Source organism: Theropithecus gelada, chromosome 3 (assembly GCF_003255815.1).
Source record: "Theropithecus gelada isolate Dixy chromosome 3, Tgel_1.0, whole genome shotgun sequence".
Lineage (NCBI taxonomy): Eukaryota > Metazoa > Chordata > Mammalia > Primates > Cercopithecidae > Theropithecus > Theropithecus gelada.
In genome coordinates this window covers 110521425-110542408 of record NC_037670.1, presented here as the reverse complement: position 1 = coordinate 110542408, position 20984 = coordinate 110521425, and the positions used below count along the sequence as shown (strand labels likewise).

At 37.7% G+C, this 20984-nt stretch overlaps 1 protein-coding gene across 4 annotated transcripts in view; it reads right to left on the bottom strand.

Annotated features, from left to right (window-relative positions):
- Window positions 1-1186: 1186 nt before the first annotated feature.
- The window catches only part of CALCR (calcitonin receptor), a 150457-nt gene continuing 130659 nt past the window's right edge, over window positions 1187-20984 (bottom strand). For 3 of the 4 annotated variants that reach the window (XM_025379944.1, XM_025379945.1, XM_025379946.1), the window contains 6 exons: window positions 20268-20421; window positions 14828-14888; window positions 14677-14743; window positions 12681-12899; window positions 11014-11055; window positions 1187-3281 (listed from right to left, as the gene is read on the bottom strand). In XM_025379944.1, the coding sequence (XP_025235729.1) occupies window positions 3051-3281; window positions 11014-11055; window positions 12681-12899; window positions 14677-14743; window positions 14828-14888; window positions 20268-20421 (774 nt within the window). In that variant the 3' untranslated portion in view covers window positions 1187-3050. The remainder of the gene's footprint in view (window positions 3282-11013; window positions 11056-12680; window positions 12900-14676; window positions 14744-14827; window positions 14889-20267; window positions 20422-20984) is intronic. The other variant, XM_025379947.1, reaches the window with a different exon arrangement.

Below are 20984 nucleotides of genomic sequence, written 5' to 3'. Positions count from 1 at the left end.
GAAGATCACACTCAGCTACCACCTCCAGCCACATGTTTCACTTTGCTCTTCCACCCCAAAGATATCAATGGTTATGGTTTTAGGCTAATAGTTCACTTAGAAGGTTTATATTTTTACCCCTGCACTGAAAAGAAGCAGTCCCTACTGTAAAGAAGGTTTGCCTTGATAACTACTATTAATAAGTATTTGTTATATAGCAGGATGGAAGGCATATGAAACATCTGTTGAATCGATGTCTAATGAGCGAAGTGATGAATGAGAATGATTGTAGCTCAATGATGATAGCATTTTTATCATGTTTTTTCCAACATTTTCCCCTGCAGTAACTGTAATATTCATTTGCACCTAAAGGCCTATTTTGGGTCAACAAATAGGAGCCAAAGCTAAAGGGAAGCTGACCATCTGAGTACGAATTTATCTCTTGAGAAATCATGTTTTATGGTATGATGCGAAATTGTTTTGTTCTTTAAGATCACAATGATAATAATATTTATTTGTATTCACCCCTGGAATGTAAGGGAAAGATGTAATCCTTACATATCCTTTCAGAAGAAGTTTCCCAGATCTCATGAGGCCACAATTTTGGATGCTCTCCCATAATGAGAAGAATCTACAAATTGCTCCTGTTCCCCTTTATTAGTCCATCAGAGTTCTCATTTAATCGTCATTTTTTCCATTTCATGCTTTCCAGATCTGAAAACCTTTCCAGTGGTGGCCTTTATGCATTCTAATGATAGTTAATTGGTTGTCTTTCATCTAGCCTTAGTTTCTCTCCCAAACTATATTAAAAGCCAATGATTGTAACAATTCTAATGATCTGATGTGATATTGGACAGATCAAGTCTGGTCCCAGAATAATGAATAAAAAAACAAGAATAAAAGGATATAATACTTTCTTACACTTGATTTCTTTGCTGTGCTTCCTAAACTTATGCAATATTGATTGACACTGGTGTGTGGTGTTGGGTTATCAAGGGCATGAGAACAGTGTCACTGAATTTACAATCAAATTGAGACTAAAGATGGTTGTACTAATAAAGATAATAAATTTGATATGTTTGCGTATGGTTTTTAACCTATGCTTTTAGATTATCTTTCCCACTCCTACAGTACAAACGAGATGGGATGTTAGCAGCCCATGGCTGAAATGAAAAACAGCATGGAATGAACAGGAGACGAGATGAATGAATGAAAAGATGAATAATATATTTCTTTAGAAAAATATGCAAATATACATCTTTTTGCTTTTAACATGCTTTGTATTAATTTATACATATACATATCATAAGCATTTCACATAATTTGGGCAGAGCTGTGTGCAATTCTATAATAAGCTATTTTGTTTTCTTCAGCCACTACTATATTAGCATAATAACATCTAAATTGTTTTAGCAATATATTATCACATTTGTACCAGAGCTGCCAGAAATACTCTGTTTTCCATGCTTGTAAACAAAAATAGAACAACACTACATAACACTGTGATTGGAAAAATACCTTCTTTTCAATTCCCCCCTTACATTCAGTAAAGGAGACTTAAACTACTTTAGTATCCAAAATTCACTTTCTCTGTAGAAATATAATTTTCTCTGGGTGCACTAAATATGTAACCATAACAAATCAATTTATTATCTTTCCACAACTAAATCACTTCTGAAAGGCAGTGGCAAAATATGACACAGATGAGACTGGAGATTTGGAGGGTTTCAATGTACCTCCTCATTTAGTGTACAAATTAAATAATGGTAACTCTGATTACTGTTGCAAATTCACAAATTAATTTCAGGTGCCATTAATGATACTAGTTTATTCAGGATTGTTAAAAATCTTATACTGGGAAGTAAAGAGAGATATGGGAATACAATACTGGATTTTAATGAGAACCGTTAAACATGAATTAATTTATGGTTAAATTTGTAGCAGCTAATTTTTTCCCTCTCCTATTTTGGTAATAACAAGAAACAAGAGGTCAACCACAACATGATTTATAATTAGCCCTCCTGAATCTTCCTGGAAAAGACTGAGATCTTGTTAAGCTTTGAAGCTGGGTGGAAAGCAGTTAATGGACTTATGTGGAGTCTTTTAATTACCAATTTTCAACAAATTTATCTCTTACTGTTAGATAGCACCCAAGGGCAAGAGGTAATCTGCTTTATAAACCTTGGAGTAATTTGCTTTATAAATCCTGGAGTTTAGGAAAGTGGAAAACTCTCTTTAAAGGGAGTATTGTCTTCCACTAAGAATTATATTTTTGGCAGTTTTGTAAAAATTTTTAGTGATAGATTTTTTGTGACCTCTCAGTTTATAAATGTCAGCAACTAAAGTACATTCAACATTAAGACCAATTCTTTACAACAGCTAGGGCCTGCCCAATGGACAGGATTATCCAAAACCAAGCTGAGCATGTAATGTTTCCAGCAAATTGACTCTAAATTTCTTTTGCATTCAAAGCATACATCTTCCTGCCAAATGCAGGTATTTTTCTTCACATATTTAGTAATCTCTCTATTAGAAAGCCACTTTGTCTTGCAGAGGTCATGTAGTTCATGTGGTTTACATTGTAAGGATAGTAAAACATCTCAGTAACATCAGAATTGACTGAAATTAAAAAAAATAAAAATCAGATCCATAGCCAAATACAGAAATATTCTAATTCAAAATCCAGAGTTAAAAAGAAAAATATTGACAATGATTTTAATTTTTCAAAGTTATAAATGGCTCAAAATTGACAAGGAGCACCCTGTATCTGAACTAGGTCAATTTCATTGTTTTTCTTTGATACTTTGCTTGCATTACTGTGACATTTGCATCTCAGTCCTGGATGAATGATGGAGTTCACAAGTTGCAGTGGGAGATTCCATTCCTAGACTGTCTCCCAAAGCAATAGTACCACGATTAACTTTCTTCAAATTTACTATGGACAAATTCACTGAATAATTCTTCACAAATGATATGTTCGGTTCCTGGGAGGATGGAGAACACTTTAAACACATGGTGTTTCTCCCAGGAAATGATGGCTCAGTGATCACGATGCTGTGTTTGCTTCACATTCAAGCGGATGTTTCTTGCTCTATGATATTCAAAGGGATGATCTCAACACTCTCCTCGCCTTGGTTGTTGGCTGGTTCATTCCTCGGCTCCTGATGGCAGATGTAAACCCGGATGTCGCCGGCCTCCGCAGCAGCTGCAGCGCGAGCCGAGCGGTTGGAGGGGCGCCTCCCCCAGCGCTGGTTCCATTGAATTTTGAATTGGACCCATTGGCGCTTCACGGTGGTTTGGACCTGGAAGAGAAAAAGCAGCCTGGTTTTTATATGATAGTCAGAAACGATCCATGCAAAGTTTATGAACATCATTCTTAGAGCTTATCAGATGTTAAAGAAAGTTAAATTGTAATTCTCATCTAAAGGGCTGGGCTGTGTATGCTGTGGCCACAGAATATACTTGGAAGAAGAATTTGCAAATGGAAGAACTGAGTTACTTGCCTAAATTACCCCTGACAAGATTGTTTGCTAGTTTTAAGAACAGGTTTCTTTAGCTTTCATATCCCGTGAATTAAAAATGATTTGGTTTACCAGGTAATGTGGTATGCATGTCATAATAGGGAGAAAGGTTGATAAAACTTTTTATATGCTACCATCCCTGATAAGGCAGAAGTTTTTATTTAAGTGTGCGCATGAAAAATATATATGTAAACCATAGCGCAGTTCTGGATTTTATGATAACAGCCTCATACCGTGAACTTTTCCTTGTCTGACATGACTTGAGAGGGGGTATGCCAGACACACCTCTGGTTAATGCCATGACAACTTCTTAAGAATAAGATTTCAATCTCTTTCTTTTGAAAGACTTCTAAAATGTAAATAAACTTTCCAGACTTGTTTTATAAATATGATAAATTATATATTGAACACAAGAGGTGAAGATGTTAACATCAGAAAGCTCTAAATATGAAAACTACAATAACCACAACTGAAAACAGTATCACAGACAGTGAATTTGCTTGTCTAGCTCTGCTTTTTATAGAACCAAATTCAACTTAGTAGTTAAGTTCCTCCTTCCTGTTGTCTCCAAAATTCTTGCTTTTCTCTATAGCTGAACAAAACTAAAAAAGAGATTATTGCAATAATCTCTATTCTGTGTTTCTGAGTTTCTATTGCTTTGTACATATGACAAGCTTACCTAAAAATATTTGCATCAATTTATTAATACATCCTTAGTTCATTCTGCTGCCAAACTCACATATGACAGCTAAACACATGAGAGAGAAACTGGGGAATATATAATGTGAAATAAATCATGAAAACTACTTGATCATGGAGAATCATTTTATCTACTTTACATTTGTACAAATCTGAAAGATGAGAAAAATGACAGCAAAACCGATTACTGTTATAAAACTGTATGTATAATATAAGGCTGAATGGTTCTGTGGCAAATATACTTTTTTTTCTGTATCTAGTAGAGTAACAGTCTCCTCTGAGAATTATATTGTTCAGATATTTTTAAAGATATTACTCAGGGAAAGACAAAGTCAAATGATTCCTCAAAAAGCAACTAAACGGAGTACAGAAATTGTAGCTGGAGAAGTTTATCTTCACATAGCACAGCAACCGTAAGGTTTGAGGTGACAAATGGCAATCAGAATTATTTAGCAATCTGATAGTTTGGAATAGTAGACTTTTCAGATTATGGAGGCAACACATCCTGCATTTTGTTTTACTTTGTTTTGGAGGTAATGAGTGCTTGCATGCAGGGTACTTTATATCTAAAGTGATTTAAAACAGACAAAGACAAAAACTTTAAGTGCTAAGGAATAAGGTGGGCCATGCAGCTAAAAGTTGTATTGAAAAAAGCCACACAGGAACAAAAGATAGAATAACAAGTTTCAGCTGTTCATTGAGTGTTTACTATGTACATAAGTATGTGATCTGTATTAACTTATTTAATCCTCACAACAGCCCTATGGGAAGGGCACTATTATCTTCACTTTACGGATGGGGCACTGAGGTTACTCAATGTGTCCAAAATCATATAGCTAGAATGTGGCAAAGCCACAGTACCAAGCAGAGCCTGGCTTTATTTGGATGGTACCATTACCGTAGCTTCAATGCCAGGGTTATAATCTAGGAACCATCAAATGCCCCACTGAGAAACTGGGAAATATACAGGTTCAGCACGTTTTTGGAGAAGCAATGTCTCCAGTCAAAGGAAGCTGAGAGGCCGGGCGTGGTGGCTCACACCTGTAATCCCAGCACTTTGGGAAGCCGAGGTGGGCGGATCACGAGGTCAGGAGATCTAGACCATGCTGGCTAACACAGTGAAACCCCGTCTCTACTAATAATACAAAAAATTAGCCAGGTGTGGGGGCGGGTGCCTGCAGTCCCAGCTACTCAAGAGGCTGGGGCAGGAGAATGGTGTGAACCTGGGAGGCGGAGCTTGCAGTGAGCCCAGATTGCGCCACTGCACTCCAGCCTGGAGGAAAGAGCGAGACTCTGTCTCAAAAAAAAAAAAAAAAAAAAAAAAGTGGAAGCTGATAATTTCCACTAATTCAGTATCTCTTAAATACCAAGATTTTCCTTGTAGCTGAAACTTACACATATATTTACAAGTATCCAAGCAGGCAGTTACGAGTTTAGAGTTAGTTTGCAAAAGGATCCAGCATGAAAAACAGGTCTTTTATTTCTCACCTGTCCTTTTAAAATAACTCCCATTAGAGTATCCATTTATATTAATAAAGTACACAGCCCAGCATGGGGCCAAACGGTTTGATTTCTATTTTAATTTTTTAAAGTTATTGTTACAGAAAGGATCATGGCCTTCTCTAATCGCATCTAAAATTATAACCTATCCTTTTGTGTGGAGATGGCAACCTGCTTTGATTTGTAAACTATTCATATAATAACAGGCCCTTAGCAGCATATAAAAGACACCTAAAGAATTATAGACTAATAAGGGCAATTATCTCCTACAATATCACAGGTTGAGCCTGATGCTGCTCTGATGACGAGAATAAGGGCATTTAATCTGAAAAACAAAATAAAACAAAACAGGGAGAGTTTTGTTGCTCCTGAAAATAAAAGAAATGTTATTAGTTGTAAATGGGATAAATGTAACAACAACAAAAAGATTTGAATTATATAAATTCATCACTCACTAAAAAAGCAACACACATTTTACATTTTTTCCTAATTATATCCATTTATGTATGGCCAACTTAAAGAAGTAGAGCCCTGGTCTTACAGTTTGAAGGCATAACTATTACATCTGGCTCTATTAATAAGCTTTGCAAAGTTGGTATGTTTAAGTCTCAGTTCCTACATTTGTACAAAACAAAATAAGGTTAGAGTCTTCACGGCTGGATTTGAACGTTTTTGTCTTTCACCTTTCTTTCCCCGAGTTCATTATAAGCACCTACTATAGTTACGTACTGCAGAATGGAAGGTGAGGTTTAACCTAGGAGTTTTGATCCAATGAATGCAAAGATTGTAATGCCTACTCCTTCACACTGTCACCACAATCTAACAGACCTGCTGCAATCTGAGCTTAAGATTTAGAAATCATGATTTAAAAAAAAAAAAAAAAAACTTTAAATTCCCTGGAAGTTAAAAAGTAATTGCACACCTTTTGTTTGTTTGTTTGTTTGGTGTTTTTTTTTTTTTTTTTTTTTTTTTTTGAGATGGAGTCTTGCTCTGTCTCCCAGGCTGGAGTGCAGTGGCGCAAGTTCAGCTCACTGCAAGCTCCGCATCCCGGATTCAAGCGATTCTCCTGCCTCAGCCTCCCAAGTAGCTGGGACTACAGGCGCCTGCCACCACGCCCAGATAATTTTTTTTGTATTTTTTTTTTTTTTTTTTTTTTAGTAGAGATGGCGTTTCACCATGTTAGCCAGGATGGTCTCAATCTCTTGACCTTGTGATCTACCCACCTCGGCCTCCCAAAGTGCTGGGCTTACAGGCGTGAGCCACCACGCCTGGCCTAGATGGTTTTATATGACTTCTGAAAGCCAGATTCCTATTAAGTCCTATTAATTAGATGCTAAGGGATACTTGTGAATGTTATTTACAAAGTTGTTGCCAACATTCTTTTCAGCCTTTTGGAGGTCATAGTGGCAATATCTCTACTGGTCTCTGATTTTATCTTACAAAATCTATATGCTCTATAATTAAATTCTTAATTTATCTATAATTAATCTATAATTAAGTACATGATCAGGGCTTTTTGATTCCCATTCATTATCTCTTTTCCTATGTTTGGGGAAGATTCCTTGTTCTAAAAGATAGCAATACATAAGTATCATTTATAATAAGGGTAAACTTTTAGAAAACATTTAACCTTTGTATTTCTTAATTTTCTTAAATAAAATTTCCCACATCTCCCCAATTCATTAAGTCAAGGTCATCCACTGCTTGAAACACAAGTATGATTGTGTCTAGAATCGTGGTTCTTAAAGTGTAGTCTCTGGGTCAGCAGCATCAGTATCACCTGGGAACTTGGTTAGAAATGCAGGTTCTCAAACCCCACCCCAGACCTACTGAATAGGAAACTCTGCTGCTAGGGTCAAGCAATCTCTGGTTTCACAAATCTTCCAGGTGATTCTGATGTACACCCAAGTTTGAGAATACTGGTCTAGACCAAAGAAAATTATTGCTTAGCTTTGAGACTGTGAGTCTCAAAGCTGACTTTCTTATATCTCTAGAAAGACATTGTATTGAAAATCAGGCTTTATTGAGTGGAGAATTTCTAAACAGAAAAAAACTTCTCTTTGCATATCTTGTGAAAATCTTACTGGTCTGCAGATAGTATTTTACTAAAAGCTACAGGGTAGAAAACATGTAGAATATGATATAGGTAGAGATCCTCACAGACAGGAAGGGGAAGTGGTGAGTGCACAGCCCTAAGAGGCCTGAGAGAAAGAGGAGAGAAAGACAGTTGCACAAATGGCCTTACGTTTCTCCTTCATGGTGGGAGTACCTGGGAAAATGGGGAGAAGAAATCAAGCAAGAGATAATTTACTTTCTTAGGAACACTCCATTGTATCAAGTTTTTCTTTTCGATTTGAAAGCAGAGTCTTGAAAATAGCTAGCCCTGAAAAGAAACTCCACATTTGCCCCTGGCACTATGTCCAACAGCAGAGCAGCAATGGCTATGGCATGTAAGGAAGATAGATTCACAGGCTCTATATGGTGTGAAGAAAGGAGCTGGAGTTCCAGGCTCCTCAGGTGGCTTGGTGGAAAGAACTCGTGAATCAGAATAGGGCTGTGGCTTCATCAAGGAGGCCACAGAGTGAAAAGACCTCTTGAGTGCTTAGTAGTAAGGGGAACCAGCGTGAACTTCATCAGTGGGTGCTGGCATTATAACTTGGCAGCCAGTTGCTCTTTTGGACAAAGGCTTTTTGAATTTACTGAATATTTTCTACAAAGAGACTGCTGTAAACCACTAGAAGCTGGTGGAATAGTCTCTTGAAAGCGGGATAAGCTACAGGAAATAAACAAAATTTTAGCTTTTGCACACTCCAATTTGTGACAGTTAAATGGAGATGTTTCTGATCATGCTACTTTCATCTATAAACTATTTTATCCACGATGTACAGAGAATAGCAAGACACAAGAAAAGGGAGAAAATCCAGTGTGTTGTTAGAACTTTCATTTCTAAGCTACTTCTTGGAAACAAATTGGGCATTTTTTATAGCTGCAATCATCTTTTTCAGGTCTTTTAGATACCTAATAATTTACTGATATGTTTGGATAATCAATGTCTACTCACTTGGAAGAGTCATTGTAGGAAATGCTTGATACATATGCATGCTCTATGGTCATCTCCCGATTCCTGTTACTTTAATTCTTCACATTCTTTTCCTGCTTCTAGTCTACCCACTGACTCTCTATATGATTCATTTTCATAATGATCATTTCACTGATAACATACCAATCATGAATCAAAATTCAAAAATGAAATAATCATTTCATTGATAACATACCAATCATAATCAACATTAAACTGAACATAACACAATGTGATGTGATCTCATTATCACATTGAGTTAGCCCCCTAGATTTCTGCTAAAACTCAGTATTCAGTCAGGCATCGTCCCATCACAGCCCTATCTTAGATGCAGCTGGAAATAACTTCCCGCATGTGTGAGTGCCCTATCTGTGTTCAATGTTGTAAGGTGACGCATTCACAGCTGAGACTCAGATGCCTGAAATCCATGGGCCTGTGATATTACATTTGGCACAGTACACAATTTCTACATTATTAGAAACGTCACACTTGTACCTTCCCCCAGTAACGGGATCTTAATGAAAATGGAAATGGTTTCTTTACTTCAAAATCAGAGATAACGTACACTCAAATGAACTCGAGACATTCAATTGCTAGGGTACCCCTGGGTTTTCTTTCTATGTCCGACACTTCCAATGACAGTATCATAGCTAAGATGCAATAAATATTGTGGAATTTTTACAAATGCATGCAATCCTCTTGTGTTTTTCCAGGTATGCCCCACAGAGCTTGATTTCTTATATCAGCTCTATTTTGATATTATTTTAGATGAAAAAGTTTATTTTGCATGCCACCTGAAACAACCCAAAAGGCATGGATATACATTTACAGAAATTGATATAAACATGGGGTGACTTATGCCCTACTCATTTATTAGCTTTTATCATTCTAAAAAATATTAAAATTCTAAAAATATTGCCACTCTAACAGCTGGCAATGGAAGGATGTCTTTTCATTTATATTCTAGGCCCTTAGTCTAGCCCTTAGCAATAGTAAATGCACACTGTATTTTTGTTGAATGAAGGAATGAGTTGGTAGATGAATTGATGAAGAAAGGAAGGAATAAAATGTAATAATTAAAATGAATAGGAACAATGAAAACTTTGTCATGTTGGGGTTGGAAACAGGTATGAACAGGTCACAGAATAGCAAAATATTGTAGGTGCTCACTAAATATTATTTAACTTAGAAAAAGGAATAGGGAAAAATTATCAACTGACAATGGTTAGAAACATTTCTAATTACTAATAGGAAAGTAATATATTGATGTCTTGGCAAAATGTGATTTGCCTTGTATGGAATTATTCTTAATAGGAATTGATTTAAAATGTTCGAATATGCTTGGGCATTAAAAGTTGTGTGGTTCTAGAAAAAGTATACTAACATAGCTCCAGGAAGGAATTATAGATATAGGTAAGTTAATTGGGACTTAGTCAATTTAATTGAAAATCAGGAAATCTGTGTTCCAGTCTGGGTTATAACCATAACTGCATTTGTGACATTGGGTAAATCACATGATCTTTCTGGAGTTTAGATTTCTTCCCTGAAAAATGAGGAAGATTTTGAATCATGTTCCCTAAAACCCTGGAAGTTCTTTGGAAGGACGTCTGGAGCTATAGAAGTTCCACTTTTATGTTTTATAGATTTGGGTCCCAGGAAAGATTTGGTTGGAAGAAAGGGTAACTCTGGCTAAAAACACCCTGAGAACAGAATGGATCAGCCATATGGCTCTCTAGATTTTACTGATCTAAATATTCGCATTGTAGATTATTTCAGAAATCTTTTTGAATCTTAACTTCAGGGTGATTTACAAACTCTGAATAAGTAGTAGGGCGCTAGCACCAAGCAACTGGAAAAGAAGGTAGGAACTAGTACAAACCGAATGGAGATTGTCTGCCCTAATTAGGGCTTGGGTCTTCCAAAGGGAATAGGCATATGACTTCTCTTTCTAATGGCATCCAGAATAGCTTTCACTATTGCTGCTAAGGGTGCTGATCTGTTCAAGATGCAACCCGAGGAAATTAGCTGACTGTCTGAATCATATTTACCATTGTACTACACATCCATAGAAAAGATTGAGCTTGGAGTAGTGGAAAAAACATAATGTTGCTAATCACAAAACCCTATGAGGTCAACTGTAGAAGTGAGATGAAATGAAATGTGCACGGAGGCCCTTTGGAAAAAATGCTGCCTTTACATAAATAAGTGATAGTATTATAAGAAATGCCTGCTTACCTCATTGTTGCAGAAGCAGTAGATGGTCGCAACAAAGAAGCCCTAAAAAGGGAAGGAAAAATACAGTTCAAGTTATTTTTGTGCTCATTTTGTTGTTTAGTAAACAATATGATAGACTGCCGGAGAAGGCTCGATGAAGGAAAAAAAGCAAGAAAAAGAATTATCTACCATTCATAGTCAGTGCTGCACTATAAGAATATTCCATTAGAAATATATTTTTTCTTGTTAGGATTCCATTGTTTGGCTAAAAGGACAGCTCTAGTAAATCTAATTAATATTTTGCTCCCTTTAACATGGAGATTTATAGCAGCATATGCTGATTATGGTGAATTTGAAAAAAACACTACGCTTAGAAAATTTAAAAATGGAGACTTTGTAGAATTTAGTAGAGGGATCTTTTACAAGGACAAGTGTCACAGTGGATGGCTGTGGGTCTGTGTCTTGTGTTGTCACGGTGAACTAGTGCAGTACCATACCCACTGCCAAGTTCACCTCTCAGATAAGGACATGGACTAAGAAACAGCCTGAGTCCTGGTCACTGCTTGAAGATTTCTTGTGCCCAAGGTTTGACTATGGCCAAAAGCACAGCTTGAACTATTCAAACAATCCCTAAACTTTCTTGCTAGTCCTATTCATTTTGACCTCCTCCTCACATTAAACTAATATAGAAAATAAAACTATTTTGAAATTTGTAATAGAGACAGCAAAACTCTGCCTAAGAGCCTGTGATAGAATTACTCCTGCCGAGGACTCCCACATCCTATCTTGCTATCCAAATACAGCAGTATGCTTGCAGTGGGGCTTTAGATCTGGGGAAAAGTGAATGGAACTAGGGCAGCCATTCTACTATCCAGTGTGGCAGACATGGGACAGCCCAGGACAGCCCCTGAGAGTCCGATGCATTCTCTCCTACATGAGGAGAGGCCTGGATACAACTTCCCTTTATAGCACTGAACCGTCATGAATGGATTCCTGACATTTGCCTGACAAGTGGAGAGTGATAGAGCAGGAGGCATGGACAGCTTTGTGCAAATTCCTCATTACCCTAGAGCCAGCATTTATTTATAAAGGAAAATCTGACAATTTTTGTATCTATGACCAGGGAGAACATGCCTGGATGGGACCAGCTGAGGGCCCTGGGAATGACAGGAAAGCAGGTGCAGAAAGAAACAGGAAGAAAGAGCCTCAAAAAAACTGATGTCCTTAATAATTTTGTCTGGGCTTATTGAATTGGAGGCTTAAATGTTATGACATTTAAGATCATGGGTTTGTCAGGCGTGTGCAGTGGCTCACATCTGTAATCCCAGCACTTTGGGAGGCCGAGGCGGGCAGATTACCTGAGGTCAGGAGTTCGATACCAGCCTGGCCAACATGGTGAAACCCCATCTATTAAAAATACAAAAATTAGCCGGGCATGGTGGCACACACCTGTAATCCCAGCTACTCAGGAGGCTGAGGCAGGAGAATTGCTTGAGCCCGGGAGATGGAGGTTGCAGTGAACTGAGAGCGTGCCACTGCACTCCAGCCTGGCGGACAGAGTGAGACTCTGTCTAAAAATAATAAATAAATAAATAAATAAATAAAATAAAAGATCATGGGCTTTAGAGTTAAAATCAGCTAGCTGAATAAACACAGTAGTTGCATAAATACATCTTTGGCTTCCTTACCTGGAAATGAATCAGAGAGTGCATCACGTAATCATATATCTTCCCAAGTATCTTGTTGGAAGGTCTCCAGGGAAAGACGACAAACTGGATTCCCAGCAGGGGCACAAGGATCATGGTGGCCTTCACAGCCTTCAGGTACATGTGGGATTCCGCCTCATGGGTTTCCCTCATTTTGGTCACAAGCACCCGGACAATGTTGAGCAAAAAGAAGAAATTGACCTGCAAATATATGGTGTTATGAGCAAATCATACAGAAAAGTATCACTTAAGAATGTGCACTGTCCTCAGTTTTTGTTTATCCAGTGTGAGCAACAAATGTTACCTATGTAGAACTAGAGAGTCTACCCGGGAGGTAGCACAATTTGCTCAGCATTTCTAGGGCTCTGGAGAAGTGGTTTAATTTTATGTTCCCTCCAGCAGTATATAAAACAGTTGCTAATCATCCTTGCCAACACTTGGTATGAACACTCTTTTCAATATGAGCCTTTCCACGGCGGGGGTGGTGGAGGGTAGTATTATCTCATTCTTGTTTTAATCTGCATTTTCCTGATGATACATGAGCTGAACACTTTTTCATACATTTATTAGTCTTTATTTGGAACACTGCAGATACCTTCTTGGACTCTAAGGTTTGTCTTTTCAGTCTTTAAATGTTGTCTTCATTTTAATGTAGCTGATTTATCAATCTCTTCCTTAAGTGCTTTTTTTATCCTGCTTTAGAAATCTTTCTGTATCTGAAGCTCATGAAGATAGTCACCTAATGTGTCTTTTTGGGGGGGCCTCTATTGTTTGGTCTTTCACATTTAAACCTACAGTTAACTGAAAACACATTTTTTTTTTGTGCCTGGTTGTGGAAGGAATCAGAATTACTTTTTTCCCCACACATATGCAATTGCTAAATACATGTTTGAAATTTTTTCTGTATGTATATCTAATTGACCATCTCCTCCCTCTGCTCAAAAGTGTTGCTGTCATAAATCAAGTGCCCATATTTGCATGGACAGCTCTTTCAAAATGATAATTAATTGATGAATCTTTTTTTTTTTAGTTTTGAAATGCACTAATGTGCATTTCCTTTAGTCATGAAATTAGGAATTCCAAATATATCAATTTCTGTTAATTTATAGTCATTCACAGTGAAGTATGCATATAATTATCTCAGATACACATTTTAAATTTGGATCCTGGAATCTGCATTTCCTTAAAAATTTCTAGATAATTAAGGCAAGAAATGTGTGTTTTAGAATTTTAAATATAAGACTAATTGCTAAAGATTTTACTCCATTTGTTATTTTATTAGGAGATATTTTATAACCATGAATTTATGAGTAGCTATTATTACTTTTGTTATTTTTAACAGATAAAGATATAGAGCAGTACTAAGTTTTAATGACCTAGAGTTAGAGATTATCTTCCAAAAGTACCTGAAAGACTCTTTTTTTTTTTTTTTGAGACATAGTCTGGCTCTGTAGCCCAGGCTAGAGTGCAGTGGCCGGATCTCAGCTCACTGCAAGCTCCGCCTCCCGGGTTTACGCCATTCTCCGGCCTCAGCCTCCCGAGTAGCTCACTAATTGAGCTTGTGTTGAATATTTGAATTTCTGGACCTTGAGTTCACAGAACCAAAGACTTTTAGAGCTCTGGAAAGTCAAAGTTTTCAAAGATCCTAGATGTTCATAACACGAGCAAACTTCTTGCAGCCCCTTGGCCTCTCACCTTTATCTAGGGAGTCTAGTTATAAAAGTCTTAAAAAATGAGCTACATTGCTGTTATAGTGTGAGTCTGTAATGAAAATGAGCTCATGATAACCCCTCCACGTGTAAGTAAAAGGCATTTTTTTGACGATTCTAAAATCAAATTGCTTTTTTTTTTTAACTATAGAATGCCATCAAATTAGCTTCATTTTGAAGTTATAAAACATGATACACAGAACCATATACACAGAAATCTCAACTAAGAGATAACACTACTAACATTGCAGTAAAAAACTAATTCTCACCACAAGTGCCGCCATGACAGGGCCATGGATTATGTAAAGCAAATGGGTTTCCATACTCAGCCAGCAGCTGAAAAAGGGCGAGGGGACACATTAATACACAAATACCTTTTATTTATGAATATATTAACTTAAACATTGCCATAATACTTACTTGTCATTGAAGTACACAGCCCTGGTAATAGCATGGATAGTGGTTGGCACCAGCGGAAACCCTACAAATGTGAAAAGTACAAATTACACTTGGTTTCTTGGTCATAACCTTTAAGTACAGCTGCATGGAAAATGGTAGTGTACTTGCAAAAATACTGGCAAATTGAGTGAATCTGTCAAGATGTTCCCCTGATATTTTCACAAAAATCGTCTTTGGTCAAGTCAGTCAAAATGCTCCCAGTTAGAACATCATGTACTCCCGGAGAGTTTGGTTAAGAGCATCCAAATAATTAAAAGCCTTTTACAAATTGCTGAGTGTAGTAGGTACATGATGACTATTATTACCATTGTTATGTTTGTAATGGTGACTATTAACTGAGACCAAAAAGCCTTTCATTGTAGGTGAACTGGGCTGTCTCAGGGAGAGGAGCTGGGTCACCCCAGAGGGATGTGACCTGGGACTGTGTATGAAAGCAATAGTCTGATTGCTCCTAAAGCCTTAGCTGATGTTCACATTCTTTCTTCTAGGCTTTTTTGTTTTTCTGTCTGTTTATATCTCATGCGGTGATTCTGTTTCCTTTTAATATGAATACTTCAGAGAAGCCAGTACGTTCCCTACTTTCTGTAGGTTCTGGCTAGAGAAACTTTATGAAGGCAGCTTACTGTACCTCCCTGACCAAACTCAAAGTGCTAGTAAAACAAACAAACAAACAAACAAACAAAAAAACACAACTTTTAAATTTATAAACAGGAAAATGGAGACAGTTATTGGAATACGTCCTTCTAGATTATAATTTTTAAATCAATTTGTATTCTATAAGTATAACCTAAAGTTGTAATTTTCATTAAAAAAGAAAAAATAAGTCTTTTTACTCAGATGTACAACAATAGAATATTGCTTGATTTGACTGAGACATCTGTAGAAAGAAATTTTGTTATTGTCATCAGATTAAGAAATGTGTCTTAGGAAAGAATGAAATCAATGCATTTTTATTTTCCGTGAGTTATATACAAAAAGAGGTCTCAAACTATTGAATTTTCACCTGAGAACAACCTCAGCTTTTAAACCCAGGAAGCATATATTTAATAGGACCATAGATTTAATGTTTGGCCTGAAATAATTTTGAGTTTCTTTACACAAAACATGATTGTGTTATTTGCTGCAGTTCTAACATACCATTTTCCCACTTGGGCTCAGAAACAGAAACAAAAGTCTCTGAATTTATTTTGAGATGCAGATTTTAGAATTAGACAGAAAGAGAGGCATATGGAAAACTGAATCCCACCTCACCATTTTGTAGAAAGGAAAGTGCTTTCTACTTCATCTGGAGAGGAGTATAGACCCCACACCTTTTAACATCTGGGGCTCTTTGCCTTCCTCTGGCTATGATGCCTCCTTTTAGGTAGTTTGCTTTTTCTGTTTTTTTTTTTTCTTTTTTCTTTCTATTCTTCTCAAGGTCCCAAGATCCATAACAACCCATTCTTTCCACCAAAGATGATGAGATTCAGAATAATCCTGTCTCTGTAGGGTTCATTTTTTAGAGGGATTTAATAAATTCTATTTGTTCAATGTAGAAATCCATGGGGGAAATTTCCTTCCTTTGATTTTTAACAAGGGGAAAACCAGCAAGGCAAGGCGAAGAAACAGTTTGAAGAGGGTTGCAAAATAAATGATTTTGCTGAGAGCTAAACTTCAGTTTTGAAGTTACTTCGATTGGAGAGAAATCAACGACTAAGTGGTGCCATGTAGACTTGGAAGGGAGTAACTACTGAAAGAACCGTTCTTTGATTTTCTGTTGGGCAGAATTTCACCATCAGATACTTGTTCACCCAATGGCTGATGTTTACAATGTCTCTTATAATTCTTTGAGATTGGTTTCAAATCCTAGAGTTGGTAACATTATTCACAGCTGAATTAAATGAATGGGCTTTATATCACCTGCAAACAAATTAGGTGCTATAATACAACTGGGCGTTTTTGGGCCAAATTTTCTGCAGTCTAACTTTCAAGGCTCTTTTAAAAGTAGGTAGGTTTTGCTTTTTTTCTGGCATTGTAAAATTTAGAACCTATCATACTGTCTTCATGTGAAAAAAATTTTCAAAGGACTATAAAAATATTATCCAGAAGAGATTTATTCTCTTGCTCTATTAAACTTCATAAAGTTTCTGTGAAGCTATTTTTTCTTGAGAAATTAATTGGTATTAATTTTATCCATTGTCCTCCCATCCAAAGATAATGCTTGCTTAAAGTTCTAAGAAAGGAGCCATTGCTTTAAAATATGTTAATTTTGTTCTCAGAGTTCAGATTTGGCAATGTGATTTTTCAGTGGTAACAAGTTTGGTGGAATTTTGGGGTGTTTGTGTGTGTGTGTGTGTGTGTGCATGTAGAAAGATAGTCTTAGCTTTGGCATGCTAAAAACATTACATTTTAGAACTATTTGGTTGACTATCTTTCCAAAAATCTATCTACAGAAGTACAAATCCCTCCAATTCTTTTTTCAATTTAAATTTTTATATTATTGTGGCAAGAACAATTAACATGAGGTCTGCTCTCTAAACAGATTTTTAAGTGCATAGTACAATATTGTTACCTATAGGCACAATGTTGTACAGCAGAAACCTAAAATCTACTCATCTTGCATTACTTAATCTGTATAACCATTGATTAGCAACTTCCATTCTGTGCTTACCTTACTAAGTGTAATGTTCTTTGGGATTCTACTTGAATCACTCTAATGAAGTTTTAAATAGTTGTTGATTACAGAAGCTTAAGGTATCACATAAACAATTTACTTATTATGATTGCCTTTGTTTTTAATACAGCTGAGCAGCTTGTTCCTTTTTTCCTTTGAATTGTTTATGTGTTTTAAGCAGATATCTTCATTGAGCTGTCCATGATGATGCCAAAAAGTTTTATAACTAATTCACAATGCATCAGGATACTCCAAGAACAGTATAAATTGTTCCTTCCAGGGTGCCCTTGTCTCTGCTGAATGTCACAGACAATAATAAATTTACAGCCTTTTTTTCCCCATGAAAAATTTTCTGAATGTGGCAGATAGATGTTTTGAACAATCAAAACTGGTAAAAGAAATATACCATAGATTTTATTTCAAAGGAAATAAATCTGGCAGAAAGTGTGTGTTTGTATGTGTGTTTGGGGTAGAATGTTATTATCAGGTCTCTGGAAGGCATTTGATCAGCATAAATTATTATGATTGTGATTATCAGAACTGCCATTGGAGTGATTAAATTGTATTGAGTCTATTCTTGGCATGACCAGATTTGGAAGTCTAGAAATTGTTGAGAGGGTGTACATACGGATGAGAAGGCCAGGGAAAGGAAAAATTAGTCTCTTTGGAAGGCTGGGGCTAAAAGAGAAAAAAAATAGTAAAAGGCCATTTTGAGAAAATTTTGTCCTGTTTTAGGACAGGAAAGAGCAGGAGAACTTGTTACCTGATGTGGAACCAGCAGGATAGTGATAGCCTGATTTCTAACCTCACTGGATGGTTAAGGAAACAGGGTGCAGCTGCTTCCTTAACAGCTGCTCCTTGTAAGGGAGCAGCCATGCAGATGAGGTGATCTGGTGCATATCCTAGACAGCCTGTACAGTTCACAAAGACCCCTTTCTCAGTCCTTTGCTGGAGGGTTCACCATCCCTAGACATGTTCACACTATGTGACAACATCCCCCTCAATTTTCTTGGCCACAGTTTATTGAACCAGGGTAGGCTATCTGCCTACAGTTGGATCAATCAGATTCTCTTGTCCTGCTATTCAGAACTGGAACTTAAAGATAAGCATTTAGTTTCTGTGAGTGCCTAGAACAGAAACATGTGTACTCAGGAAACTATGGGGCAGGATATATTTACTATGAACTGGATGGAACAGAGACCCTGTGGTCTATGGTCTATAAAGAAAGAGAAGGGTAAAAACAGATACGCAGAGGAAAAACAAAGACAAAAGGCAGAGGGAGAGAGCTCCTGGTTTATCCGGTCCCAGGGTACAGCCCTTTTAGTTGCCTGGCTGTATTTCTGCCCTTGGATTCCATGAGATACACTAGATTCTGACAACTTCTCTGCATTTGCTTAAGTTAGAACATCTTACCCTGTTGCTTGCAACCAGATAATTGTGGCATCATCAATTCAATTTTGAGGCATCCCGCCTATCTGCCCCACTGACCCACCATTATCGGATTATCCCATTGGGCTTGGGGAATGCATTTGGTTAAAACCATGTACTCCTGTCATGTAAGGGTGTTATGGAAACCAGTATGACATAACACCAGCCCCTTTCTGCAGTTTGCAGACTGCAGGAAAGACTCCAGGCTGCTTATATGACTTCCCAAGCACATTTCTATAAAGTTGGTGACAATGCCTGTTGGGCAGGGCTTTAAATACAAAGGGTGATGTTTTAAAAATCCCTTGGATTATCCTCCCTCCTCACTTCATCTCTCCTCTCTTACCGGTATTTGGAGGGACTCCCCAGCCTGCTGCATTAAAGGGCAAGCTTAGTTGAAGGCCATCCACAGCCTCTGCTCTCAGAGTCACAGTCACCCATCATGTGGTATGGATGTGGTGAGAGAAGCCTTTGGCTCTATAGTCAGTGAGGGATGGCCCGCGAGTTCCTCCTCTGGTATAGAAGTTTCAAGGTAAGGCTGAAACTTTTTTTTGATAAGGCAGTAGGTGTTTTTATCGCAGCATTTAATATTCTTTCATTGCCTCACCTTCTGTTCAGTTCCCTTCCACCAGGGGGAGCTGGACTTTCAGCAGCCCTGGGGGAAAGGGAGCAATTCTAGAGCATCCCTGAAGGACTTCAGCACCCTCCCTTAGTTTGTACAGAAGCAGCCACAGCTTAAACAATCCAGCCCTAAGCTTTCTCGAGCCATTGCCATGTGCTGTGATGTCACACCGGCTCTACTTGGAAGCCCATGTGGTTGTATCTGCCTCTCAGCTGGACTCCGCTTCCTGAGCTTTCACTGGAGGAATCCTGCTGATGGATTGACAGGAAGAAATATTCTTGAGGAAGGAAAATGAAGCCAGGATAGGGGAGGTACATAATTCAAAAGGTGAAATTCTCCTTTGCTCTACAAACGTGATGAATAAAGCAGAAGGAGGCCTAATCAGATCTTCTCTCAATAAGGGAATGTTTTGTGTCCATTATTAGCTAGGTTTGTTCCCTGAAGCCACCCTTTGGAAGTCACCCTTATAGTCATACCTTCCTTCTCTGTGCAGACTCTCATGTTCAGCACAGTTGGATTGAGATTGTTAAAGGGCTTCTACAAGTCTTTTGGAGACTGAACTCCTGCCAGTACCTGTGTTCCATCATTCCTTGAAGGACCTGGGACTTTACTCTATTCTCTGAGACCAAGACTAGAAGAAGACTGAAAGCATACAGACAGAGGTGAAAGTGGCTCAAAACTTAGCTGCAGAAAATACATACCCCAGCCCAAGAGATAATACCACCGCAAGCGTTGCTTCTCAGTAAACACGGCCATGACGATGAGTGTATGAAGATAGATCCCTTCACAGAGCATCCAGAAATAGTTGCAGGCCATCATGTACTGGTGGAAAAAATGCAAAATCTTGCAGCTCACCTGTCAGAAAGAAAGGAAGATACTCAGAGGAAGACACAGGTAAAGATCTGGCAGTGAACACAGAGTAAATGTGAAAAGAAGCCAAAGTATCTACATTCAGCTTGCCAGGCAGTTTCCCAAGCATCTGTAAACATGTGCCACCCGCTATACCCTCAAATCAGAGTGAATGCACAGATCACTGGTATTACATGTAAATAGCCAAATAAGCCAGTGGAAAACTAGTCCACAAAATGTTCTTCCTTGTTACATTCTGGGGACTTACACAGATGGGATCATTTTCCTTCAATTAGTCAGACTCATAATCTTAGGCACTATCTAGGGATTTGATGCATGACTTTTATGGCCCCTTTTCTATGGTCAATGAAGCAAATAACCCAGATATTTTTAATGCTCCTCCTGAAATTCACTGATTTGTTGATGATGTCCCTTTAGCAGTAAAGAGGAGAGAGTCAGGTGATAAATTTCACGTCTAAACCCAGGAGATATGCTGAGCTGCTGTTTATGCTTTTGTTTTCATATGGGAGCCTTGGTTTACATATTGGGATCAAGCCCTCTCTGGGCAC